Source organism: Rhinatrema bivittatum, chromosome 1 (genome assembly GCF_901001135.1).
Source record: "Rhinatrema bivittatum chromosome 1, aRhiBiv1.1, whole genome shotgun sequence".
Taxonomy (NCBI): Eukaryota; Metazoa; Chordata; class Amphibia; order Gymnophiona; family Rhinatrematidae; genus Rhinatrema; species Rhinatrema bivittatum.
This window is the reverse complement of record NC_042615.1, coordinates 756,880,699-756,908,476: the sequence shown is the minus strand read 5'-3', so window position 1 is coordinate 756,908,476 and position 27,778 is coordinate 756,880,699. Positions and strand designations below refer to the sequence as shown.

At 45.9% G+C, this 27,778-nt stretch overlaps 1 protein-coding gene across 4 annotated transcripts in view; it reads left to right on the top strand.

Annotated features, from left to right (window-relative positions):
* RAI14 (retinoic acid induced 14) overlaps positions 1-17,917 on the top strand; it is a 409,994-nt gene extending 392,077 nt beyond the window's left edge. For all 4 annotated transcript variants that reach the window (XM_029579046.1, XM_029579067.1, XM_029579038.1 and 1 more), the window contains 2 exons: positions 82-147; positions 15,938-17,917. In XM_029579046.1, the coding sequence (XP_029434906.1) occupies positions 82-147; positions 15,938-16,015 (144 nt within the window). In that variant the 3' untranslated portion in view covers positions 16,016-17,917. The remainder of the gene's footprint in view (positions 1-81; positions 148-15,937) is intronic.
* The last annotated feature ends 9,861 nt before the right edge of the window (positions 17,918-27,778 follow it).

Genomic DNA, 27,778 nt, shown 5'->3' with positions numbered 1-27,778 from the left:
GTCATTTTTTATTTTTTCTGAAATGGGAATAACTTTTTAAATGACTGTTTCTTTCCTAAATGGTCTTTGTATTACCTCCAGGAGTCCAAGAAACAACACCAGGAGATTGTAGCAGTTTACAGAACACATCTTCTCTATGCTGTGCAGGTATGGGAAACTTGTTTTATTGTTTTTAATGTTATCCTTTCAACCAGTGCAAAAAAGGAATCCATCAATTCAAATGTATGTATTCTTGAGAAAAACACTAAATTGAATATTTAAACTGTAGTGCAGTAGGGTTGAGCTGGTGGATTAGTTCCCAGGGAGTTGGGAATGAAGGCTAATGGTGCCAAATCTTCTTCAATCAACCCCAGTTTAGATTGAAGTGGAAGTACAAAGGAGCAAGAAAAAATAGCCAATCCAAACAAAAACAATTTGTGATACAAAAAAAAAAAAATATATATATATATATAGTGTAGCTGCATAAAATATTAATTAAAGGACTCTGACCCAAGTTTGTTCAATTGAATGTATAACATGTACATACCTACCACTTTGAAAATCCCTTGCTGGGATCGGGCCGGAAGTAGCTTCCTCCGTGGATCCCGGAATGGGAATTGGGATCTGTGGAAGTCTCGATAGTCGACTCGGTGCCAGCATGTCTGATGGCATGGGCTGAGTCAGCAGGGCACCAATAAGGGTGTCTAAGCGCTCGAGGAGCGGTGTGAACATCGAGGGCGCTGGTTCCGATGGCGACTGGAAGCCCCGAAGGGCATTCAGCACTGCCTGTTGGACCAGTCTGTTCAATTCCTCCCTGAAGACTGGTGTGGACAACACTGCGCTTGGGGTAGGAGGCAGGCTAGGCGTTACTGGAGCGTCCACAGGAGTCTGTGGAGGCTCAGTATTCGGCACTGATATCTGTGGAGAATGCCTCGGGGTCCCGGGTCCAGAGGAGGATGGGGGCTACTCACCCTGGGCCCTCTTTGCAGCGACTCGGTGGAAGTTGATGCCGCTGCGGTATTGGTGCTGGCACTGGCGGGGATGCACGTTGGTGCCGGTGTTTCCTGAAGTGCTCGGTCCGGTCCTTCTCCGGCACAGAGGATGATGATACCGATGTCTTTGAAGGGGTCAGTGACAGACTGTCACCTGCTCCACGGTGTTCCTAGCGGTGCATCTCCGAAGTAGATGGACCCGCTCCAGTCGGCACAACTTGTACTGGAGTTGATGGAGCAGAGTGTTTTGAAGCAAACAGATGCTCCATCTTCTACAGATGAGCACGCCGGCCTTTGGGTGTCATTTGTGTGCAACTGGGGCAGTGAAGGACATCGTGCGAAGGCCCTAGGCACAAAACACAAACATTGTGCAGGTCCATTATAGACATAGACCTTGGACACTTGGGCATTTTCTAAACCTGGTCGCCATGCTGAAACAAAGGGTGGTGTGCGGTTGGTGACCATTGGGCACTGACTGAGTATGTCGCCGGGAACAGACCGCAAATAGCTAGAAAAACCCTTACCGAGCATTGGAGAGAATGGAGCACGATGGGGGACCCTGGTGAGGGTGAAATTAGGAAGATAGACTTCAAATTTTTCTGTGAGGAAAAGTGTGAGAAATTTCTCAGAGCTCCTAAATTGCGAGGCAACTTGCTGTGCGGAAAAAAAAGAGACTGAAGGGGGGACCCCGTGTGGCCACAGGGTTAGTGGCATGCAGGGCATGCTCAGTGTGCCAGTCAGTTCTAGAAACTTTGACAAAAGTATTCCGTGACAGGGCTTCATCTGATGATATCACCCATATGTGAGGACTACCATCCCCTACTTGTCCTGGGAGAACAGAGTCTATCAACAGGCAAAGAATGAGTGAAAAAATGAACCAAGACCATAAAGAATCACTCATTAAATTAAGCAAATAGGTGTTTGTTATTTGTATCAAATATATTGACAACCATCATAATTTATGCTGTGGACTGTGCACATACAATATGTCTTATGTATTTTGTCAATGGCATATACCATATTTTTCGCTCCATAAGATGCACCTAGGATTCAGAGGGAGAAAAAAAAAAATCGTGTGCTAAACCGGCTCTGTTCCCGGGCGTCTGTGTGTCTTATGGAGCAAATTAGGGGAGTGCATAAATTTGTTTTTGGTCCCCATTTCGTTTTCGGGTCTGGGGAGGGCAATTTCGGTCCACAAAATTGTTCAATCACAAGCAGATTGTGATAAATTGCAGGAAGACCTTGTGAGACTGGAAAATTGGGCATCCAAATGGCAGATGAAATTTAATGTGGATAAGTGCAAGGTGATGCATATAGGGAAAAATAACCCATGCTATAATTACACAATGTTGGGTTCCATATTAGGTGCTACAACCCAAGAAAGAGATCTAGGTGTCATAGTGGATAACACATTGAAATCATCGGTTCAGTGTGATGCGGCAGTCAAAAAAGCAAACAGAATGTTGGGAATTATTAGAAAGGGAATGGTGAATAAAACGGAAAATGTCATAATGCCTCTGTATCGCTCCATGGTGAGACCGCACCTTGAATACTGTGTATAATTCTGGTCGCCGCATCTAAAAAAAGATATAATTGCGATGGAGAAGGTACAGAGAAGGGCTACCAAAATGATAAGGGGAATGGAACAACTCCCCTATGAGGAAAGACTAAAGAGGTTAGGACTTTTCAGCTTGGAGAAGAGACGACTGAGGGGGGGATATGATAGAGGTGTTTAAAATCATGAGAGGTCTAGAACGGGTAGATGTGAATAAGTTATTTACTCTTTCGGATAGTAGAAAGACTAGGGGGCACTCCATGAAGTTAGCATGGGGCACATTTAAAACTAATCAGAGAAAGTTCTTTTTTACTCAAAGCACAATTAAACTCTGGAATTTGTTGCCAGAGGATGTGGTTAGTGCAGTTAGTATAGCTGTGTTTAAAAAAGGATTGGATCTTGGAGGAGAAGTCCATTACCTGCTATTAAGTTCACTTAGAGAATAGCCACTGCCATTAGCAATGGTAACATGGACTAGACTTAGTTTTTGGGTACTTGCCAGGTTCTTATGGCCTGGATTGGCCACTATTAGAAACAGGATGCTGGGCTTGAGGTTCTTACCCAATGACTGCGCAACCACCCTGTCCAACCTCGCCAGTTCTATCCGTCATCTGCAAACAGCCTCAGCTTGCTAATTGCTCACGTTACTCAGCCATATGGCTTCAATGGTCCACGTCACCCCAATGGCATGCCTAGCCATGAGATTGATACAATGGACTCTAAAATCTCAGTGGCACCAAGCTACTCAGCTGCTTTCGTCCCTTGCTTGGTGGACACACAAGGCCAACTTACAAACAGGTCTTCCCTTCAAGCAACCAGCTCCTCAAGCGTCTTTAACCACGGACGCCTCCAACCTAGGTTGGGAAGCCCATGTCAAAGGCCTTCAAACCCAAGGGACTTGGACAAACACCGAAGCGACCTATCAGATCAACTTCCTAGAGCTTCGAGCAATGCGGTATGCCCATCTGCATTCAGGGCGTACCACATCCAACAAGGTCATCTTGATTCAAACAGACAACCATGTAGCAATGTGGTACCTGAACAAACGGGGAGCACAGGCTCTTATCTGCTCTGCCAAGAAGTGGCGCAGATTTGGGCATGGGCCCTGTCGCATTCCATACTGCTGCGAGCCACTTATCTGGCATGCATACAGAATGCAGTGGCGGACCTCAGCCGAAATTCCAGCCCCACAAGTGGTCTCTGGATTCCTCTGTTGCGGGCAGAATCTTCCACTGGTGGGGTCAACTGGACATCGACCTCTTTGCATCCAATCAGAACCACAAAGTGGAATGATTCTGCTCCCTACACAGGGACCGAAGAGAACAAACTATGGATACCTTCACCCATCCCTAGAGCACAGGCCTGCTATATGCAACCGGTTTCCGGTGTGTTTTTTTGGACCTTCCCTTCTATATGCGTATCCTCCGATTCCGCTAATAAGCAAGACTTTCAAGAAGCTACAATAGGACTGAGGCTCAATGATACTCATAGCCCGTATTAGCCACACCAAGTTTGGTTTCCCATACTTCTCGACCTCTCTGTCCAGGAACCCATTTGCCTGGGCATGTCACCCAACCTCATAACACAGAATTACGGCAAGTTGCGCCACCCGAACCTCCAGACCCTGTCCCTGACAGCCTGGATGTTGAAAGATTGATACTACAGCACCTCAATCTTTCTAGTAGCGTCTCTCAAGTCCTCATAGCTTCACGAAAGCCTTCCATGTGGAAGTCTTACTGCTCTAAGTGGAAGAGGTTTACCTTCAGGTGCACACAGAAAGGCTTTGATTCCTTTTCTTGCCCCACGCCAAAACAAAGACTATCTCTAGCAGCTCTCGGAATCTGGTCTCCAGACTTCTTCCATATGAGTACACCTCAGTGCCATCTCTGCTTACCATCAAGGAATAGGGGATGCCCTGATAACGGCTCAACCCCTTGTGGGTCGCTTCATGAGAGGCTTACTACAGCTTAAGCCTCCTCTACGACCAACAGTCGTGGAATGGGACCTCAACGTAGTACTTGCACAGCTTATGAGTCCTCCTTTTGAGCCCCTGCACTCATGCGAACTCAAATATCTTTCATGGAAAGTAATTTTCCTGGTAGCTATCACATCTGCTCGCAGAGTCAGTGAGTTGCAAGCCCTTGTAACATCCTCGCCCTATTCAAGGTTCCTCCATGACCGGGTGGTTCTCTGCACTCAACCTAAATTCCTTCCTAGGGTGGTAACGGATTTCCACTTAAACCAATCTATAGTCTTGCCTACTTTCTTTCCAAGACCTCACACTCATCCGGGTGAGCGAGTTCTGCACATCTTGGACTGCAAACTTGCGCTTGCATTTTACTTAGACCGCACTGCAGTCCACAGAAAGTTCTCCCAACTCTTTGTTTCATTTAACAAAAACAAGCTTGGAGTTGCGGTGGGCAAGCAGAGTCTCTTCAACAGGGGCGGATTGAGGGAAAATAGTGGCCCGGGGGATTTTTCTCCATACTGGCCTATGGGTACCCAATTACATTTACATATATAATTTGCATATATGTGTACACACCCCTATATTTCAGCATGGTCCTCCCGTATCAGCACAGTACTATTTGCCAAAACTCAAAGAATAACCACCCCACCTATGAAAAAGAATACCACAAATATTACACCAGAATCTAAAATATCAATACACCTCCTATCAGGAAAACAGAACAGGCCAAGCTACTACACAGATCCCTACAGAGAAACCACATGCGAAAAGAATGCTTCATCTCAGTCTTTGCATGCAGAACACAAACTCTCACCAAATACAGAATAAAGCCACATAAAGTATAAATAGAAATGTGCAGACAAAAACTAAACTGTAAAACGTATCAAGCCAGACTCTATACAGTGCAACAATGGAAAAACAAAAATGTCACCATTCCTCATAAAACAATCAATAAAATCAAGATATATAAACCATGAATCATAATTATAAAATCATACTAATAAAATAATTTCAAAACAGCCGATGAATAGAATATCCAATAATTAAAGACTCAAGCAAATTTTGAAACCTTTACCAAACACCAATAAAATATTTCAAATAGCAGACACATCACATACTACCCAATAATTAAAATGGTAGTCAGTCAAGAAAAATGAACTTAAAAAGCCACCTTTACTTACAGTCTCCAGCAGTTCTCCTACTTCTTTCCCTTGCAGGCCACACCAGAAGCAGCAGTAGCTGCTGAAGCTGTCCTCACGGTCCTCTTCCTTAGGGACCACAACCAGTCTCTTCTCTCTCTCTCTCACACACACACACACACCAGTCACACCCTCGAGACCAGTTTCTGTCTCTCACACACCAATCATCTCCCCAACCAGTATCTCTCTCTCACACACAAGCACACACATACCACCAGTCATCTCCCTGATCAGTCTCACACATACACACTTCACCTCTCTGGCCAGTCTATCTCAATCACACAAATCTCTTGCTCCCCTTACTTACACACAGGATTTCAATCACACAATGCTCTTGCTCCTCTTACTTACACACAAGTTCTCAATCACACACATGCTCTATTTCACTTACACACAAGTTCTCTCACAGCCACAAGCCAGCCAAAAACATGTTCCATCTCTCTCTCGCACACACACATTGACTCACACAAGCACCCTACCTGACTCACATATACACCACACATACAGAAGCACCATTCCTTTCTCACACACACACACACACACACACACAGAAGCGCCATTCCTTTCACACACACACACACACAGAAGCACTCTGCCGATCGAACCCCCAGCTGAACAACTGGTCTCCGGTGGGGGTTAGCAGCACCGGTGTTCATTTTTTCGCCGCCGCCCATCTTCATTTTTTCGCCGCCACTGCTGCCGCCCATCTTCATTTTTTCGCCGCCACCGGCCACGATTGTTATTTCTTCACCCCCGCCGCTTGGTCTTCAGCGGGGGCTGGCTGGGTGGCGCCTATCTTAATTTTTTTTGCCCTCGCGGGCTTGGACTCCCGCGAAGACTGTCTGGGAGGCGCCGGACCGGCCCATCTTCTTTTCTTCGGCCTCCGCCGGCCACGATTTTTATTTCTTCGGCCCCCACCACTTGTCTTCAGCGGGTGCTGGCTGGGCGGCGCCTATCTTCATTTTTTTGGCCCTCGCGGGCTTGGTCTCCCGCGGAGGCTGTCTGGGAGGCACCGGGCCGGCCCATCTTTTTTTCTTCGGCCTCCGTCGGCCACGATTTTTATTTCTTCGGCCCCCACCGCTTGGTCTTCAGCGGGGGCTGGCTGGATGGCGCCTATCTTCATTTTTTTGGCCCTCGCGGGCTTGGTCTCACCGGGGGCTGTCTGGGAGGCGCCGGGCTGGCCCATCTTCTTTTCTTCGGCCACTGTTGGCCACGATTTTTATTACTTCAATGGGCCTGTGAGGCTGCAATCGCCAATTCGCCACCTACCTTGAATTGATGAGGTCACTGTGCTGAGTGCAGGCTGCAAGAGACGATTAGCCATGCGGTCGAGACCACATGACCAGCTAGACCGGCCCACCAGGGGAAGCCCGATCCCCCGATAGGTCAATCCGCCCCTGCTCTTCAACTGGTTGGCAGACTGCATTGCATCTGCTACCAGCAAGCAGGCCTTCCACTTGAGGGTCGAATGAAGGTGCATTCAGTAAGGGCCATGGCAACGTCAGTAGCACACTACCGTTCAGTAACGATTGCAGACATCTGCAGGGCTGCGATGTGGAGCTTTCTCCACACCTTCGCAGCCCAATACTGTCTTGACAAGGCTGGACAACAAGACTCAGTCCTTGGCCAGTCTGTCCTATGGAACTTATTCCCAGTGTAAAACCCAATTCGTCCTCCCTCGACCTGCTGTGAATTTCGGGCTGCCTCATTGCCAACAGCACCCCAGTTGTTGTGCCTTTTGCACATGTGTGCTGCTTGGCCTGTTTCATTATGAGTCAGCCTGTAGCTTACTATTCACCCATATTTGAGGACTACCATCCTGCTTGTCCTGGGAGAAAGCAGAGTTGCTTACCTGTAACAGGTGTTCTCCCAGGACAGCAGGATGTTGGTCCTCACGAAACCTGCCCGCCACCCCATCTGCTTGCCTGGATGCACAAGTTGGGTTCCATAGCGTTTTCTTATTTTATTTTTCGCTTGTACATTTTGCTACAAACGAGACTGAAGGGGGACCACGTGTGGTCACAGGGTTAGTGGCATTTTGGGCATGCTCAGTGTGCCAGTCAAAGTTCTAGAAACTTTGATAAAAGTATTCCTTGACAGGGCTCCATCTGATGATGTCACCCATATGTGAGGACTAACATTCTGCTGTCCTGGGAGAACACCTGTTACAAGTAAGCAACTCTGCTTTACAATATGCAACAGAAAGCTGCAATTTAGTATATTCCAGTATGTTTTGTATTGGTTAGTCTACAGTGCCCAGCACCAGTGTTAGCCCTGATGCTTTCAGATTCTTTCTTGAGCGCAGAGCAATGTTCTCTGTTTTCATACTAGGTTTACTGTAATAAAAATGTACCCAGTATAAACTAAGAGGAAGGCATGTGAACAATTATCATGGTGGTGTTGCTAGACCTGTAATAAGCCTACAAAAAGGATCACATAATGGCTTGTTTCCTGCCCTTTGTTGAGAATCCAGGTTTAAAAGTAATAATTCCCCCCTGCCCCTACACACACACACCCTCCACAAAAGGCATTCTGTCATACATTTGAAACCCTAGAACACAGCCTCCCAAACCGGTCCTATAACTCCTCAGTCAGTTGGGTTTTCAGAATATCCACAGTGAATATGCACCAGATAAAATAGGCATTGGAAACTCTGCTTATGCAAATTTATCTCATGGCTTTCTGCATTGATTAATAAGAGACAAAAATTGCTGTATGATATGATTGATCATGCTGTCATAATCTATGACTGGGTCAACCCATCTCCTTCACTGAAACCTCTAGTCTGCAAAATTTATGAGACAAATAAATGCCCAATTACCTGGAGCAAAATATTGTGATTACTGTGTTAGCCACTTGAATATGTAGAAATAAGGATCATAGAACATAGAAACATAGAAATGACGGCAGAAGAAGACCAAACGGCCCATCCAGTCTGCCCAGCAAGCTTCACACATTTTTTCTCATACTTATCTGTTTCTCTTAGCTCTTTGGTTCTATTTCCCTTCCACCCCCACCATTAATGTAGAGAGCAGTGATGGAGCTGCATCCAAGTGAAATATCAAGCTTGATTAGTTAGGGGTAGTAGGGGAAGTAACCGCCGCAATAAGCAAGCTACACCCATGCTTATTTGCTTTACCCAGACTATGTTATTCAGCCCTTATTGGTGGTTTTACTTCTCCCCTGCCGTTGAAGCAGGGAGCTATGCTGGATATGCGTGTAGTATCAGTTTTTCTTCTCCCCTGCCGTTGAAGCAGAGAGCTATGCTGGATATGCATGAAGTATCAGTTTTTCTTCTCCCCTGCCGTTAAAGCAGAGAGCTATGCTGGAAATGCACTGAAAGTGAAGTATCAGGCTTATTTGGTTTGGGGTAGTAACCGCCGTAACAAGCCAGCTACTCCCCGCTTTGTGAGTGTGAATCCTTTTTTCTTCTCCCCTGCCGTTGAAGCAGTGAGCTATGCTGGATATGCGTGAAGTATCAGTTTTTCTTCTCCCCTGCTGTTGAAGCAGGGAGCTATGCTGGATATGCGTGAAGTATCAGTTTTTCTTCTCCCCTGCCGTTGAAGCAGAGAGCTATGCTGGATATGCGTGAAGTATCAGTTTTTCTTCTCCCCTGCCGTTGAAGCAGAGAGCTATGCTGGATATGCGTGAAGTATCAGTTTTTCTTCTCCCCTGCTGTTGAAGCAGAGAGCTATGCTGGATATGGGTTGAACGTGAAGTATCAGGCTTATTTGGTTTGGGGTAGTAACCGCCGTAACAAGCCAGCTACTCCCCGCTTTGTGAGTGCGAATCCTTTTTTCCACATTTCCTCTTGCTGTTGTAGCTTAGAGCGATGTTGGAGTCACAGTAACCATGTGTATGTTTATTGAATAAGGGTATTATCTCCAGGCAGTAGCCGTCATTCTGGCAAGCCACCCACTCTTTATTGATGGCCTCTTGATTTTATGGATCCACAGTGTTTATCCCACGCCCCTTTGAAGTCCTTCACAGTTCTGGTCTTCACCACTTCCTCCAGTATTTCTTCACGGAGAGGGTGGTGGATGCATTCCAGGCATCCACCACCCTCTCCGTGAAGAAATACTTCCTGACATTGGTTCTGAATCTTCCTCCCTGGAGCTTCAAATCGTGACCCCTGGTTCTGCTGATTTTTTTCCTACGGAAAAGGTTTGTCGTTGTCTTTGGATCATTAAAACCTTTCAAGTATCTGAAAGTCTGTATCATATCACCTCTGCTCCTCCTTTCCTCCAGGGTGTACATATTTAGATTCTTCAATCTCTCCTCATAAGTCATTTGATGAAGACCTTCCACCTTTTTGGTCGCCCTTCTCTGGACCGCCTCCATCTTGTCTCTGTCTCTTCGGAGATACGGTCTCCAGAACTGAACACAATACTCCAGGTGAGGTCTCACCAAGGACCTGTACAAGGGGATAATCACTTCCCTTTTCTTACTCGATATTCCTCTCTCTATGCAGCCCAGCATTCTTCTGGCTTTAGCTATCGCCTTGTCACATTGTTTCGCCGACTTCAGATCATTAGACTCCATCACCCCAAGGTCTCTCTCCTGCTCCGTGCACATCAGCCTTTCTCCCCCCATCGAATACAGTTCATTCGGATTTCCACTCCCCATATGCATGACTCTGCACTTCTTGGCATTGAATGTCAGCTGCCATATCTTCGACCACTCTTCCATCTTCCTTAAATCCCGTCTCATTCTCTCCACTCCTTCCGGCGTGTCCACTCTGTTGCAGATCTTAGTGTCATCCGCAAAAAGACATACCTTACCTTCTATCCCTTCCGCAATGTCGCTCACAAAGATATTGAAAAGGACCGGTCCCAACACCGATCCCTGCGGTACACCGCTTAAAACCGCTCTCTCTTCAGAGAGAGTTCCATTTACCATCACACATTGTCTTCTGTCCGTCAACCAGTTTGCAATACAGGCCACCACCTCGGCACTCACTCCTAAGCTTCTCATTTTATTCACCAGTCTCCTGTGCGGGACAGTGTCAAAAGCTTTGCTGAAGTCCAAGTAGATGACATCGAGTGCTCTTCCTTGATCCAATTCCTTGGTTACCCAGTCAAAGTCAATCAGATTTGTCTGACAGGATCTTCCAATGGTGAATCCATGCTACCTCTGGTCCAGCAATTCTCCCGACTGCAGATAGTTCACTATTCTCTCTTTCAACAGTGACTCCATTACTTTTCCCACCACCGAAGTGAGGCTAACCGGTCTGTAGTTACCAGCCTCTTCTCTGTTCCCACTCTTGTGAAGCGGGACCACCACCGCTCCAATCATTCGGCACCACTCCGATCAATAAACAAGATGTAGATAATACCTTTTTATTTCACTAACTTAAAACATCTGTAACTAGCTTTCAAAAGCTAAGCTGTCTTTATCAGGTCAGTGAAGAAACAGTTACGGTTGGGTTTAAATAGTACAGCTAGACCATAGGGTTGTCTGCATATACCATTACAGTTCAGTAAAGGGAAACGAGGGGGAAAGAGAGGCTACGAAGGTAAAACTTTACAATTCAAAGGGCCTATATCTGATAGTGGGTGAGAGAGCCAATGTCCTCACTATATCCTTTTGTGTTTGTTTCAAGTGTTTGATTATCTTAATTTCAAATGTTTTGCTTTATGATCTTATGAATGGAGTTTAGTTCTCAAAAGCTAGTCACAGATATATTGTTAGTTCAGTGACCCTTAAGTCTACAAACTACCTGGGGATATTTAACTCAAAATACAAAATACAGCAAAGAGGGAAACTCCTATCTAAAAGAAAAGAGACCACTTTAAATACAATAAAATTGTTGCAAGCAAAAATTTAGTGGAAAAGATAAAACCATTAAAGGTTGGCATGTGTTCCACAATATTCAATTCATTTGAACCTTCAAATCTGAAAATATAGCAGACCAACAGCCACGAAGCCAAAATCTATGTGAAAAAAGATTGTATCATTTCATTTGTAACTGGGAAATAGCACAGACCTGATTATTGTGTTCCTTGTAATAGCATGAAAAATAATGGTGCCTTTTATACTAATCGTAACAGTCAAACTTTTTTTTTTAAATGTGGATTATATATAAAGGACAAAAGAAAAATACTTTTGCTAAAGGATGTTATGTTTAACCACCTTGTAAAATATAAATGTATACCTTCTGACACAAGAACAGGAAGAAGCTTGGCTCCCCGTTATCTTAAGAACACAGGAGGTAGAGGTGGAGTTGGGGGTTGGGGGTTGGGGCTGGGCTGACCTGCTGGCTCAGTGGCATTGCTATGCGTTTTGCGTGTTTTCTTTAGGCTGCCCTCTACAGGACTGTCTGTTCGGTATGTGCGTTTAGCTATGCCTCCAAGTTGTGTGTCCAGTTTTTTGGGTGCTTAGGCAGGCCTAATAGTCTGAACGTCCAAGTTAAGCGGCTCCTTAAGTGGCCATCCGCTTGCCTGGATGCACAAGTTGAGCGTTGCTGTGCACTTAAGATTTTTACGGCAAGGGACGCGTAAGTCTTGGATGCCTAGGCATTGGGATGTTGGACTAATTTCAGTTATGTCTGAGGAATTGTTTGGCTGATACAATCTCCAAGGCTAACCTCACGAAATTGTCCTTTAAAGGCTCGCTCTTGTTCTGGAGTGATTTGGAGAAACTGGCCAGTAAGTGGGGCGAATCACTGGTTCCTCGATTACCGGAGGAAAAGAAGCAGATGCCACACTCCTTTAGCATTAGAGGTCATGCTAGGGAATCCAAACAGTTTTGACCCTATAGAGGAGTAACCTTTCAGAAGACTCGGCCTTTTGGTAGGCCTCAGTCCTTTTGTCCCAGATAGCCCAGAAGCGGCACAGGCTCAAGAAGTGGATCCTTCCGAGACTCCATAGTTCTGAAGGCTCTTTTCCTACACCCCTGGGAACAGGAGATAGGGGAATACCTTTATCTTGTCGTTCAGAGGTGGGTCGAGATCACATTGGATCAATGGGTCCTGGAAGTGATACGAGAAGGAAATGCACTGGAGTTTTGCAGTATTCTTTGGACCATGTTCATGGTCTCTCCTTGCCACTCCCAACAGAAGAAGCAGGCCATGGAGGATATATTGGCAAGACCCATCAATCTGAGTGCTGTGATTCTGGTGCCCACGTCTCAAGAAAATATGGGGCAATATTCAATTTATTTCGTTGTGCCCAAGAAAGAGGGATCCTTTCGTCCCATCCTGGATCTTAGTTTCAGCTGTCATCTGAGGGTGACGTATTTTGCATGGAGACCTTGCACTGTGATAATGGCCATGCAGTCGGGGACATTTCTGACTACTTTGGATCTGTCCGAAGCATTTCTTCACATTCTCATTCGACTGGAGCATCAACACTTTCTGCGGTTCGCAGTTCTGGGATGCCATTTATCAGTTTCGGGCGCTATCTTTTGGTCTGGCCACCACTCCCAGGGCCTTTTCCAAGGTAATGGTGGTAGTTGGGGTGGAATTGAAGATGAATGGGATTCTAGTACACCCCCATATATGGATGATTAGATGATTCGAGCCAAGTCACTGGAAGACAGCCGTCTGGTGACCCACAAGGTGACCTCCCTGTTGCAGGAGCTCGGCTGGGTGGTGAACCTGGCCAAGAGCAGTCTTCAGCCTGCTCAATCTTTGGAATACCTTGGGGTTTAGTTTGACACACAGCAGGGCAAGGTTTTCCTGCCGGAAGCTCATATTCAGAAGTTGATGGCACAGCTACGTCTATTGATGAACACACTGCACGCAGCCATTTAGTCCTACCAGCAGGTATTTGGTTTAATGGCGGCAATGCTGGAAGTGGTACCATGTGTGAGAGTGCAGATGCGTCCTCTTCAGCGCTCCATGTTGTCTCGGTGGAGTCCATAGTCCCTGGACTATTTGGTTCGGCTCCACCTGCCGAGGGAGGTCTCCTCCCTTCTGCAGTGGTGGTTACAGCTGGATCATCTAAGGGTGTTGTAGGATGTGGGTATGGAGGAGCAGAGGGTGTGCAGGTGGTATTGGGTATGCTGAGGCTGGATTCGATGTGCTCGGCTTTCTGCTTGACACTCTCCACTTTGCCCTCACCTCCCACTCTCATTTCCTCTACCCTCCCCTTTTTTTTCTCGTGTGTGTGTGAAGAGGGGGTTGGTGGCAATAGGGTGTAGGTGGAGGTATGTGTGTGCTGCGGATGGGTGTAGGGGGGATGAGTGTGTGAGGGGGCCCAGTGGAGTGGTAGTATATGAGAGGGATGTGAAGAGGGGATGGAAGGCCATGTAGGTCATGCACAAGTTCTCAGTTTCACTCTCCACTTGCCTCCCTCCATGTTCCCAGCTTACACCTTCTCTTCTTCACTCACTTCTCTTCTCCTGCCCCCTCCCACCTAACTCATGCCCACCTGTTCTTCCCCTCCCTTTCCCTCTTTTCAACTCTGGCCTTGCCTTCCTATCACTGGTGGGGCCTGAGAAAATCCACCAGCACTTTGTACATTCACTGTGCCTCTTTTCATTTTTGCTGGTGGGTCTGGTCAATCCCATAAGCCTTTCTGTTGCTGACCCCAGCCCTCACCCCCCCGCCCCCCACTGGCACTGCCATGGTGCTGAGTCCACTGGCCCTGGCCCCTCACTGCCTGAAGTCTCCTGCATCGACTTCCGCGGCATATTGGCCTGTCCTCTGCTCCAGATGAACATTGCTGTGTATGTACCTGTGCAGATGCACTGCAATGTCACATGATTTGAGACTGTGAGACTGGAATAGAGGATTTATAGATGGGGTTTGTGTGGGGATAATACATGTATGTATTATGTAATTGGAGGGTTGTGTGGGAGCACTGGGGTGTATCTATGGGTTGGTGTTGATAGTGTGTGTTTTTTGTGGTAGTGGAGGTGTGGGGGATGTGTGTGTGGTGGTGACATCAGTGGTGTAAATTGTGTGGGTAGTGCATAGTGGTGTGAGGAAGTGAGTAGGTGTGCAGGATGCACAAATATTGCAACTGAGTTTGTGATTTATATGATGTGAGTGGAAGTGTGAAGGTGTAGATATTGGGAGTGTGGCACTAGAGGTGAAAGGTGTATGTGTGGGTAGTGTGTGGTGGTGGTGGCTGTGGAGGGTTTCCAGCAGTATGCATGATGTAGGTGGCTGTGGTTTGGGAGGTGTGTGAGGGTATGTTCTTGTGGTGTAAGGGGGTAAGTTACCAGGGGAATAATAGATTTACTGGGTTTGTGGTGGTGTGCATTGTTATGTGGAGGTGTGAGGTGCATTGTGGATGATGATGGTGGTGATACTGTCAATGTTGTGAAGAGCATGACAGGGTTTATGGTGGTGTGGGGATAGAGGTACAGATTGTTTTGTAGGTGGTGGGTGGTGGTTGTATCAGTGGTGGGTGGGTAGCGTGTGGTGGTGGTGTCACTGTTGTGCAGCGGAGTGAGTGTTGCAAGTGGCTTTCCAGTAGTATTTGTGGTATGAGTGGCAGTAGGGAGCTGCGTGTGGGTAGGAGTGTAGGGAGGTGCGTTTCAGGATATGTAATTGTGTTGTGAGTGGGTGTGAATGTTGTTCAGTGGAGTCAGAGGTGTGTGTTTGTGGGTTGCATGCTTTGGGGATGTCTAGGGGGAGAGTGCAGGGGTGTAGGCATTCTTTTCTCATTCTACTCTCTACTTTGTCATCCTTCCTTATCTCTGCATCCCTCCTGCAGACTATCTGCATTTATCCCCCTATTCCATTCCTCCTTCCGCACTTTCCTCCTTCTTCCCCTCCCTCTATTCCCCTGATTATGTGACCTGCAGTTTTCACGAGTCTCTAGTTTTTGTTTGTCTGCTCCATCATGCTGCTGCTTCTTGCTGGCTGGCCCCATTAGTTGATTCTCCAGGTGCTGCAGAGTTGGGACTGGAGTTTGTTTTGCTTTCCGGCTCCTTGTGTACCCTGGGTGCCTGCTGTCCCCTCTGGTCAGGTCAGTGACTTGCGGGTGTTTATTTCAAACCTGCTGCAGCAGTCCCGCAGTTTGCATAGTCTCTGGGGCTCTGTGCATGTTTCTGCCGCTGACGCCTGCCCTACCACTGTTATCGTCTGGTCCGTATGTGCGGTTGTTCATGTGCGTGCGCTAACTTGCTGAAGCGATTACCCAGTTCCTTCACAATTCAGTCCTTGTAAATGCAGAGCTGAAAATGTTTCCCTTGCAGAGCTTTGCCTTTTTTATAGTTTGCCTCTTCAGTTCTTTTTTTTATTTATTCTCGTTCACCTGTGTCCTGATATTACTTTCCTTTCTTTCCGTAGGGTCAAATGGATGAAGATGTTCAGAGAGTGCTGAAGCAGATTCTAACAATGTGCAAGAGTCAGTCCCCCAAAAAGTGATGCAATCTTTCACCTTACTGATGCCTGCCATCGCCCGCACACTGCCTTTGTATTGTAGGGAGACTGCAGAGTCACAGCCAGCAATGTACTGTGCCAGCACATCAGAGCCATCGCTGCTCTCTGTTGTTCTCTTCTGCCTGTCTGTATGCACTGAATCACCAGGTATCCTGAAGCAACCCCTTCAGGATACCTTTTTTTTTTACCCAAAAACGTATATATTTTTCTACAAGTTTTTGTGCAACAGAAATTTTTTTTTTTTTTTTTTTTTTACTGAATTTTCAAGGTTTGCCTATAAATAAATCTAGAGACGGAGCTATTTGGGGAAAAATACATTTATCAAAGAACAAGTAAAGGGGCAAAGTGAGGTGGAAGTAAGTAAGCGCTTTACTCTTTCACATTTGGAGTCCTGCGAGCAAATCTTGGCTGACATAAATGTAAGGGTTTTTTGGGGTTTTTTTAACAGCTGTTTTTTAATTTTAACAAACAGAGATAGATACAGAATAAATTTGATTGTTCTCATCTTTGACCTCCTGAACAATAATTTGTGCATATTGTAAGATACCCTCTGCTCAGTAACTGCCCTGAGCATAAACGTGTAGGGCTGGTGTAGCTAAGCATTATAGGAGGGGGAGGGGAGCAATTTTCACACTGCCCACCCTAGGACAAAGACCACATATACTTCTTACCCAAGGGGCTTTGCAGCAGTTCTCAAAGCAAAAGTATACCTGACTGTCTCTCTCAAAATCGCTGTGCACGCAAAATAGTATATACTATCACGTGCACCAGGTTTGTTTTTTTTGCGTGGCTAGAATTTTACTTCAAAAGTAGGCTCGTAGATTTGAAAATGCATATAGGCCTGCTTTTCCTTCCTAGGCCTAAGAGCAACTCAGGGAATGCCTCTTCCCAATGCAGTTAAAAGTCCAGGCATCGTGGACTTTTAAATACACTGAGGGGTGGGCCTTTTCCAGACAGCTGAGTTAAGCGGGTAAATGCTTTGAAAATTAGCCTCTACATATAATAATAGAGCTGTGTAGCACAGAGCATGAGCTATAGCCAGATAGCTATTTGTCCATTAATTTTATGTGCACTTCTATATGTCAAAAAAAAAAAGGAAAGTAAAAAAAAGAAAAATAGCATGGAAGATGTTAATTGTTATGAGCAGCACTAATTAAAATATCCAAATCAGTCTTGTTGGTTTACCCCGCCCCCATCCCCCACACTCTGTGTAAATCAAGATATGCAACAGTGCAGTATGCAGTCTGAAAATTGTAGGGGCTCCACTGAAATGTTTTGGATTTTACACAGCCATATTGCAGCTTGCACACCAAATCCATATATCTGTATTAGAAAGAAGAGGCAAAAAAAGAGAACGAGAATAGTTTGTCTATAGGTTGTAATTGGCCATCAATTACAGCTAAGCAAAAGAAACTAGAGGTGGCTAAAATGTGAGCTGAGCTTGTGCTCGTCTGATGTACTTGACCACAAAATGTTTATTTCCCTTGCAGCTTAGGAGCCTTCTTTGTAATAATTTAAAGTTGAATTAAATTATGTTAGTATTTTAGGCAACAGTAATTAGTGCTAAGGCTGCTCCTTTTGTGAGTGATGGCTATGACTCAGATTAAGGCAATTAAAATAGCAAGATGAGGAACACCAAGTTAATGAAGCCCTCAGCAGTTGTAAGCAAAGAGAGCTTCAGTGATGGGCCAAGCTGTCAATACATTCCAGTCCAGCAGAGCGTTAAGTAATAATGATGAAATTCCCGTTGCATCACCAGGCTTGGAAATAAATAACACACTGACACCCTAAAGGAGTGCATTTTATTTTTGCAGTGATTTCTGGGGAGTAGAAAGAGAGGATGGGGAATTACTGACAACTCAGCCAAAGTTACTGAATCAAAAAAACTTGCCATGACAGCACACGTGCTCTAATTCACAGCTGACTGTTGCAGGATAACACTTTGCTGCCCACACTCAATAGTAAAACTTGTCTGACTTGCTTGCCGCTTCACCAACACAGTTTTCAGTAGGTGAGGGTTACCTTAACACAGAAAGTTCCTCGTCTGTGTATTGTACAAGGAATGACCCTGCACTGGCAGTGAGCCTACGGGTGCCCCCGTGACCAGTTGAGGTGATTCACACGGCAGAGCAAAGCGACTTTAAACTTGCTATTTGAAATTGCTACATTTCTTACCCTCTCTTTGCTTATTTAACTAATGCCAGCTAATTCCAGGCTGTACTTTGTAGGCAAGTGATTATTTTAAACTACTCCAAAGCACCAGGGATGAACTGACTTTTTCATGAAATAGTAAAATGTTTTTCAAGCACAAGAATCAGAGGCTCAAATGTTCTTTGTAGCTTGCCTGACTGACTTGGCCTTTTTTTTTTACTTTTTTTTATGTGTATTTATTGTAGCCATCTTTGTTAAATCTTGGAAAGTTTACAGTGCTATAGCATTTCACTTTTTTCTATGTAATTTACAAAAAAAAAAAAAAACCCACTCAACTAATGTTTCCTTATATAAAAAATAAACCTTGTAATAATTTTTTCACTTTCCGCTTCTCAATTATTGCTAAAATATTAATTGACTCTGTTTGTCACTTGAATATGTAATTCTGACTGCAACTCAATAAATTATATAGTTTGTTTTATAATATAACTTCACATTGGTATCTTATAATAATTTTATTTATTCACTTTTTTTTCCCACTGCTGAAACAATCTCTTTTCTAGGCAGGGAGCCCCAGTGGTTAAAACTTGCTTCCTTTTCCTGCTCAGTACAATATGAAGCCTATTCCCAACAAAACGTAGTTTCTAGGCAGCAAGGTTGATAGAAACTGTGCATAATTAATGCTGATGTCATTTCACAGACATGGGCAGCCCCCCAGCATGGATGTGCGGGTGCTGCAAATAACTGGGTACCTAATGCACCTGTGCAGGTGGCCATCCCCACACCGTCAAAACGCATTTACCTGCGGTGCGGTGGACCCAACTCCATGATGTCATTGGTGGTGTGCAGGTTTGGAACGCTCCGGGGTGGAAGGGGGTGTTGAATCCAGTGTGGCTGTCGGGCGGTGATGCCTTTCCTCCTGGTTGGTCCGATGACGGGTGCAGTGACATGTTGTTGCGCCCTGGCGCCAGACCATATGATTGGGCAAGAGGGGCGATATGTTGACTTCTGGAGGGCAGGCTGGTGGGGAATTTAAAACCTGTCTGCTCTGGTTGTTCGGCCTCTTCCTCCTCTGCCCAATGCAGCGTGATTCAGCGTGGCTTAATCATCATGATCGTGCCACGGTTTCAAGCCCCACTTACATAATTGCCGCTAACTTGTAAGTGCAATTCTGAATTTAGCTGTGTGCTTATTATAAAATTAAATTTTAAAAATATATATACGTATGTTAAATTTTAGATGAATTTGGCTCTGCAGTGCCTGGCAGCCATTGGCCATACTTACCTCTGTTGCCCACTATTTGAGGAGGGCTAACATTTAGGTACTGTTGGCATTTAAAAAAAAAAATTGTCAATAGCACTGAAGTATTGGATTTTCTGCTCTGGGCTATGTAAAATAGGCTAATGCCCCGCTACTAATTAGCTACTGCTTCTCCAGCATTCCTAAGACTAAGGGGTTTCCTTCCACTAACCTTATCCTGGCCCATTCAAGACAGGAGAAAGCCAATTCTAAATAGAGGTGCTACCAATGTTTGCAACAGATGTTTCTGAGGTCCAACCCCTGGGCTGTGGCTCGGCAGGCCCCAGTCCAGTGCACTATGTAGGCTCTAGGTGCCCCCTGTCAATGAGGTACCCAATGTGTTGGAACTCACAAGCTCCAATCCTATGGACCCACCCACCTATTGGTGTTTCTGACCAGAAGGGAGCTAGAAGCCAATGAGGAGGAGGTAAGGCATCTGGGCCACCTTGTGGAGCTAAAACTAGTGTTAAAAGGTCTAGAAAAGGTGGAGAAGCTGGTGTTAAAACCCTGAATGAGAATTTAAATCTGGCTGATCCAACTAAGCGAGGAGGCTAAGGAAGAAAAGCACGGGGTAGTTTTGGTGCAGCTAATAACAAGATGCCGCAGCTCCAAGTTGACACACTCCAGGACCTAGTGGTTCTTCTGTCTGAAGGTATTCAGCCTCCAAATCCTATCCCAGTGCCATTAGCAGGAGTGCAAGTCTCCACTGGCTGCATCAAACCTGCTCCAGCAGCACCTCGCAAGCCTAGCATTAAGAGTACTCGTAGCCCAAGGGAGGCATCACAATATAGATCCCCACCTTAGCCGGCTTCCCATTCGTCAACTGAATGGTTTAATAGAAGCTCTAGCTTGAAATATAGATATTACCAAAGGCTCAGTAATAGAGGTTTATTCCCCAGAGGATCTGTATGGCTTTAGAGGAGATTAGAGGGATCCACTGTTCAACTTTGGTTTCTAGTCCCCATGCAAAAAGAGCCTTCATTACGCCCGATAAATGTTTCATTCTCCCCGTCAATACTATCGGGAGTACTCACCATATCTCAATAGTGGTAGGGGATTTGGAGAACGCAGCTACTATTCTCCATATTACTCAGTGCCAGCACAGTGGCCACAGGGATGCCATATAGTGGCATCAAGAGATGTATTTTGAATCACAATGGAGGATATGCACAGCCAGCATTGGCATATGCCACTAGAGCGCACAGCTGAACCCCACCGCAACACGGGTATCACGGCCCAAGCTTCAGCACCTATACCAGCGGCTCACATATCAGCAACCCTGCCAGCTGGAGGAGAATGGTAAGTCTACCTCACAGAGGGCCGATAGTGTATCACACGGGTAGTGCAGTTGAAGTGGTAAGCGCAAGCATGTGAGCTGTAGGCGGTCTTCGTCTTCCTCATGCAGCAGGTCATCCAGTTCTTAGTTGTCCTCTTCTAGAAGTTCTCAGTTCTCCTTTTTGGCAAACAAATTAGACTGGGAGGATGCTGCCTGGCCCACAAAGCCGTCTGGAGCAGAGCACGAATTATGGGAATCTGTGCCCAAGTCCTTTAGACATCACATCAAGAATAGGCATTATATTGATTTATTTCAGTTGTTAGAGGATCATAAGAAGTGGGGGCAGACTAGGCAAGAGGAAGACTAAACTGGATGCAGCTAAGCAGCCACAGAGAGAGAGATTCATTGGGGGCTTGCATTCACACAAATGGCCTCTGTGACTGCCCATGCAGAACCTCTTCTGTTTAGATGTTGTTTTTATTCTTAGATACCATTTTGGGTGCATATAAGGAATATAGTGGGTTCACATGGCTAAATTATGATGAGCCTTTTTATGAGAGGATGGCCAGTAAGCCTGCAATGTCCTGAGGGAGGCAGGATGGTCAGCCTATGACTTACAAAAATGACAATGCAGGCATTTGATTCCAAAGCAAATTTGCAGTCTTTTCTCACCAATCATGCACGTAGGGGGCAATACAAGCACGCGCATGTCCAAGTGTTGTATGCTGGAGATATATCAGAGGAGTGTGCTCAGCAACCGGTTGCATGATGTAATCAGTGAGCAGCTCCTCACCCAGCTAATAAATGCTCGCAAAAGGACAAGTAGGAGAAGTGGCCAAGTTATCGCCCCAACCCCAGTCAGTTGACTAGCGATGCTTCCTTGGCTAGCTCATTACCCCAATAAGAAGGGGGTGAATACCCTACTTATCAGTTTTCCGAGAGGGTTTTGTTATCCCACACAGAGTCAACTGCACTCTGGTAAGGTGATCAATGCCCCTTAGGTGTGCAAGCTAGCCAGTATGGTTAGGAAAAATCTCAAAAAAGATGCTCAGCTAGGGCGGATTGCTGAGTCCTCACTCGAGCTTCTTGTTCTGTCGCCACTAGCGGTTGTCCCATAAAGGGGAAATACAGGCTCATACATAACCTTTCTTACCCAACAGGGTCTTCAATGACCATATCCCCACGGAGTCCTGCTCAGAACAGTATGTGCATTGGAATTGCTCAGGTCCTGTGGCCATGGTGCACTCATGGCAAAAGTGGACATAGAGTCTGCTTTCTGGATACTGCCGATGCAACTGAGTAGTTTTCAGCTCCTCTGATTCCATTTTGAAGGGACTTACTACTATGACAAGTGTCTGCCAATGGGATGCTCAGTTTCATGCAACTACTTCGAGACATTCAGCAGCTTCCTACATTGAGCAACAGAGGAGGCATCAGGTCTAAGAACATTAGTTCATTACCTAGACAACTTCCTGATCATAGGAAGAGGGGCGACATCTGAATACGTCAAGTTCACTTTTCAGGAGTTGGCATGCAGGTTTGGCATCCCGTTGGCAGATAGGTCACGGTCTGACAACCACCCTTACTTTCTTGGGGATCAAGTTTGATTCCATGTGCATTGAATCCAGACTCCCACCCGAGAAGCGAAATTGACCGATCTGATGTCAATCAACATGCGCAGCAGGAAAGTCATGCTGAGGCACATGAGGTCCCTCATAGGTAGCTTGGCCTTTGCTGTGCAAGCTATCCCTATGACAGAGTATTCCTGTGTAGGTTAATTTGGTTCATGGTGAGTTTGGTTCACAGATCACCACAGTTTGTACATAAGTCTTCTCTAATCAGCTTGCTTAACATTGTGTATGAAGTTTCTCAGGGATTTTAACGGTGTCTCAACATGGCTTCCCAGGCCAGTCAGCAACAACGGCCTGCATCTGTACCCTGATGCTTCAGAAGGTATCAGATTTGCATTTACTTTGGTGGATCTTGGTATGCAGCACATTGGCAAGACCAGTGGGCGGCAAGCGGCCTAACCAATAACATCACATTTCTTGAATTTTTCCCCATCTTAGTTGCTGTACACATATGGGGTGAGGCGCTGAGTCATTGGCAGGTTGTACTGTAGTGTGAGAATGCAGAAGTAGTCCAATCAATAAACAAGCAGACATCCAAGTGCCTCCTGGTATCAGAGTTGCTAAGGGAGTTTGTTTTATGTGGCTTGCACATAAATATTGTGATGCAAGTGAAGCATGTTCCTGAGACGTGCAATGAGATAGCAGATTCTCTTTCTTGTTGCAAGTGGTCCCTGTTCAGGAAGCTGGCAATGCAAGTGGAAAGGTTAGAACAGCTATGGTCTTTGGGTAATTGTTTGGGTAATTGCCAGGTTCTTGTGGCCTGGTTTTGGCCTCTGTTGGAAACAGGATGCTGGGCTTGATGGACCCTTGGTCTGACCCAGCATAGCAATTTCTTATGTTCTTATGTCCATCAGAACTGGACAGCGTGCAAAATGCTGCAAAGATCACTCACTCCATCCACATGGAAGGCCTACATCTGCAATTACAACAAAGTGAAGGCGATCTTGTTATGAACAGCTGGTCCAGGCACCGGGTTCCGGAGGAACTCCTGATTAGCTACATAGTGCTAGGCAGCAGGAACTATCCAGGTGCATGATTCGTTCACACCTAGCAGCACTAGTATTCTACACTAATCTGGAAACGGAATGCTCAGAATAGTATTTTACTGTTAAAAGGGTTTTGCTGGGCCAGAGAGACCTTACCCTGACCTGATAGAGACCACTGACCCATGATGTTTTGTTGTTGCTCTGGCACGTATTGCCCATGATAGCCACTGCAGAGTTCAAGATCACGCTTTTCCAGGCAGCCTTCATGCTAGCCTTCTTTGGGGCCTTGCATTTTAGCAAAATTACTGATGATGTGCAGATAAGTGGTTTACCGACGACTTTCTAAAACATTTTTTGATGTGAGAAAAGCCTGCGCTAACAGCAAGGTCCTTCGACACACATCCTGTCATAAGCATTTAAGTGCACTGGTGGCAATTCAGAGCAGTTGAGAGCTCCTCACTGTTGGGTTAAGCTCTCTATTTTTTTAAAGAAAAAGTAATTAAAAAAAAAAGTAGGAGTAGATATGAAATAAAGTTGCACTTATGAGTTAAGGCAGGATGATATATTCTGAAAACTTGAAGGTCCTTCAAAACAAATATATAAAAAAAATGTGAAAAATAAAAATAGTAAAGCCAAGAAATACATGATATAAAAATGGTGGAAGATTTTTTTGAGGTACGATTAATGAATTAAAATTCTACTGGGGTTTTTGTAGCGAATTACTGGTGCCATTGCGTAATGCATCGCAGCTGCGGGGTTTGTTACGGGAGGATGTCGGTGTCTCAAATGGCACCCTGTCTCTGTGGCTGAGGCAGTCTAAGACTGATCAGGGGGCAAGCGGTCAGGTTATCACACTGACAGCCGTTAGAGGCTTAGTGACATGTCCGGTCATGGCCATAACTTTATACTTAGCCATACGCCCTAAAGGGGATGATTTGTTCTTGCTACATCGTGACGGATCCCCTTTAAGCAGGTACCAGTTCACAGCAGTCCTCAAGAAGACCTTGGCGAAAGCCAGTTTGAGGAACAAGTGCTTTGACATGCATTCTGCATTGGAGCTGCTTCCTGTGCTACCGATGCCGGCAGCAGATGGCATGATGGAGGTCCAGAGCTTTCATGTCATATATTAGGCAATTGGATTGGCTTTCTCTGATTTAAAGACTGTTGATAGGTTTAACTTGATCTAGGATGTGAGTTTAAAAATCAAACAGGAAGTTGGTGAACTTAGAACGTCGTCAGGATTAGTGCAAATACGGAGGCTTGTTTGAGCACCGGAGAACTGAAGAAATAACTTTTTGAAAAAGGATGAAATGAGGATGAATAGACCCTGAGAAAGACAGCATTTGTCGAAACGTGCGCAAGTCGGGATTATTCGAGACATTTCAAAGTTAAGTACAATAGTTATATTTCTGACGGCTGAATGAACAGTTTAAGTGTTTTACACGAAGAAAAATAAATTGATATTAAATTGAAGTTTATAAAATAGAAAACGAAAAAACAAAAAGAGGGGTTTCTCTGCAGCCCATCTCATGAGATTTTTATGAAAAATAAATTTTCGAATAAAAACGGAGGCTGGAGGCTGCGTTTATGATTAGAACAACAATGGCACAGAGGAGGTAGCCCATTAACATATGAAACCATCCCCTGCACTCCTATTAAATTTAATTTAAATGCATATTTTGAATAGGTTGGCAGAGAATACCCTATAAAATATAAGTACCAGGTGGAGGGGTTTATGCGGTATACATTAGGCATGACAACTGTTCCCTTGTACTGGTGCCAGGTGAATGTGTACCAAAACTTAACTTTTCTCACTCACTTCCAGCTGCTGCCCATTGTTTTGTGTGGATTATTGGCCACTTGTTCATCACTCATTCCCTCAAAACAGCCGTGAACAGGATATTTCAGTGACATCTTCGGCTGTCAGAAAAAGGCTTGGTCATCAAGTGATTGGGTCAAGGAGGTATGCGTTGGCACTAACTATGGCCCCTGTTGCAGTCAGGAAGAGCAGGACTTGTGCCACCAGATCTCCTAATCATTAATCTCAGAGGCAATGATTTGGGGAATGGCACAGGACTCATACTGAACGCAGTCAGGGACAATTTGAGCCGCTTTGCCTCAGCATGGCCGTCCTCCAAAATCTGTTGATCTTAAATCATACCCTGTCGGCATTGGATGGTGGAGAAGATATTGTGCAAAGTTCAATTGGCAGGTTTCCAAGGCTATTCAGAGCATTGGAGGGGTATCATTTGAGGCATGAGTGTGTGGACGAGCACTGCATGGAATTGTATGCTAAGGATGGAGTTAATTTGTCAAATATGGATAATGACCTGTTTCTGCAAGCTATTCAGAGATTGATTATTAGTGTGGATGTGTGAACCATAGCCGTTTAATATAGGGTAAGCTTGTCATGCGAGGGTAAGTAGGGTGAGATCCCTTGGCGGCAGCAACAGAGTTCAGGAGAAGCTAATGGAAACGACGGGAGGCCATAACAGGGATCAGGGAGGTGCTAATAAAAATGAAAGGTGGCTTGGGCCACACCTCACAGCAGTTGGCCAAGATTGAGAATGTCAGGCCTGGGGATTGTGCCTTGATGGTTGATGGCTGGATATGTCTGGGAGGGACAATGGTGGGGTCTACTGCATGGCGGCCTGCCCAGGAGCGAGATCCTGCACTTTCTGCTTGGGCAGAGGATAATTGGGTTTATCAGCACCAGTCCGGTTGATGAGAGAGGCAGAGGTGACAGGATTCTGCACCTAAATTAAGCTTCCCTATTGGGGTCCTTTAATATACAGCTGTGGCCATTCTATCCAAAATTATAGCATTATGTTTTCCTTGTGTGTGTATTTCAGGGCATATGGCCGGGATGGTGGGGGTGTGAGAAGAACCACGGGTGGCCGGGCTGCCCCAGTTAATAGTAAACCTGTTCAGGTGATTGCTTTGCCTCTTTGTTGCTAGATATCAGTTGTAAACCATGACTGCATTTTTTTCTCTTCCCTCTCATAAAACAATTAGGTAACCTCTGCTTTATCTTCTTGAAAACTCTAATCCCTAGTTAGTCATCCAGGGCCACCTCAACTTCTTGAATTCATAAAACAAACTGACAGCAAATAAGACTTCAAGATCATCTAGTGGCTCCCCAGGCACTGAATTAATTAAACTAGGGCCCAAGATGGCAGCGTGAATAGACGCAAGGGAAGATGCTCCTGCTTGTTTTTTTATTTCCTCTAATGATGCCTTCTAAGAGAAAGGGAAAGGTTCGTGTTTACCCCCCAGAACCAACCCTACCTACTGGGCAGAGACCAATAACATCCTTTGTGACACAGACTGTGGATAAAGGGGTGAAATTGTCTCCACTTCGGCGCTTAGAGAGGGAGCTCCTGTGCCTTATGGGGAAACCACCCTGAGTCCTCTAGATTGTCGGCCTCCACCGCTACCGGCGTTGCTACTACCGCCACAAGGAGCAGTGCAGAAAGATGACATCATCTCCACAGCGGGTGGGGGAAATCGAAGCAGAGGAACAATGCTGCTGTTAGGGAGCGCTAGGAGAGTGGTCCCATTTCCAAGGAGATTGTGTGCCCCTGGACCTCGGCACAACCCCAGAGGGTTCCAAGGCGGTACCGAGGCAGTTGAGACATGTCCGAACCTGGGCTGAGACCAAGCCCAGGCCCCTGCTGACCTGCACAGCCTGAGTGAGACCAACCACGCAAGGTTGGTCTCTGAGTGGTCCTCAGACTACTCCAAACCCTTTCGGACCTGCCGCTGGGAACGGAAAAGCAGCAGGCCAGACAGGAGACGAGGGCAGATGAAGGCTCTGGAACATGAAGACTCAAGACTAGGAACTTGGAGACATGAAGACACAGACGAGAAGCTTGGGACGTGAAGACGCAGGATCAAGGCTCAGGAACAAAGTCTAGTACTGGGTTGAGGCTGTGACGCAGCGCGCCCTACACAGCCCACCACAGGGTGGACCCACGGGCTTGTCGCGGACCATGCTTGAGTGTGAGGTAGACTCCAGACAAATACATGAAAGATGAAGCCGGAACATGGCGAAAATTCAGTAGAAGCCTGCACCGAAACACGCCCTACACAGCCGCCCATGGCTGGTCAAGGACCACGCTGGAACAGAGCAGGTTCAGTCAGAGTATTAGGCATGGACAGAGCAGCCACAAGAACATCTGAGGGCCGAGGCGAGATTCAGGGTAAGGGACCAAGACGAGACTTGGCTTCAGGCAAGGATGATCCTCCAAAGGCTTGCGCTGCAGACGAGAAGACAGGCTCATGCCACGAGGTGATGACACGACATGGAACACCAGAAAAGGTAGCAATGAAGAACCATGGGTCCAAGAAGCAGAAGCAGAGATGAGGCATCAGGAAGGAACATCAGGAAGACCACAAAACCTCA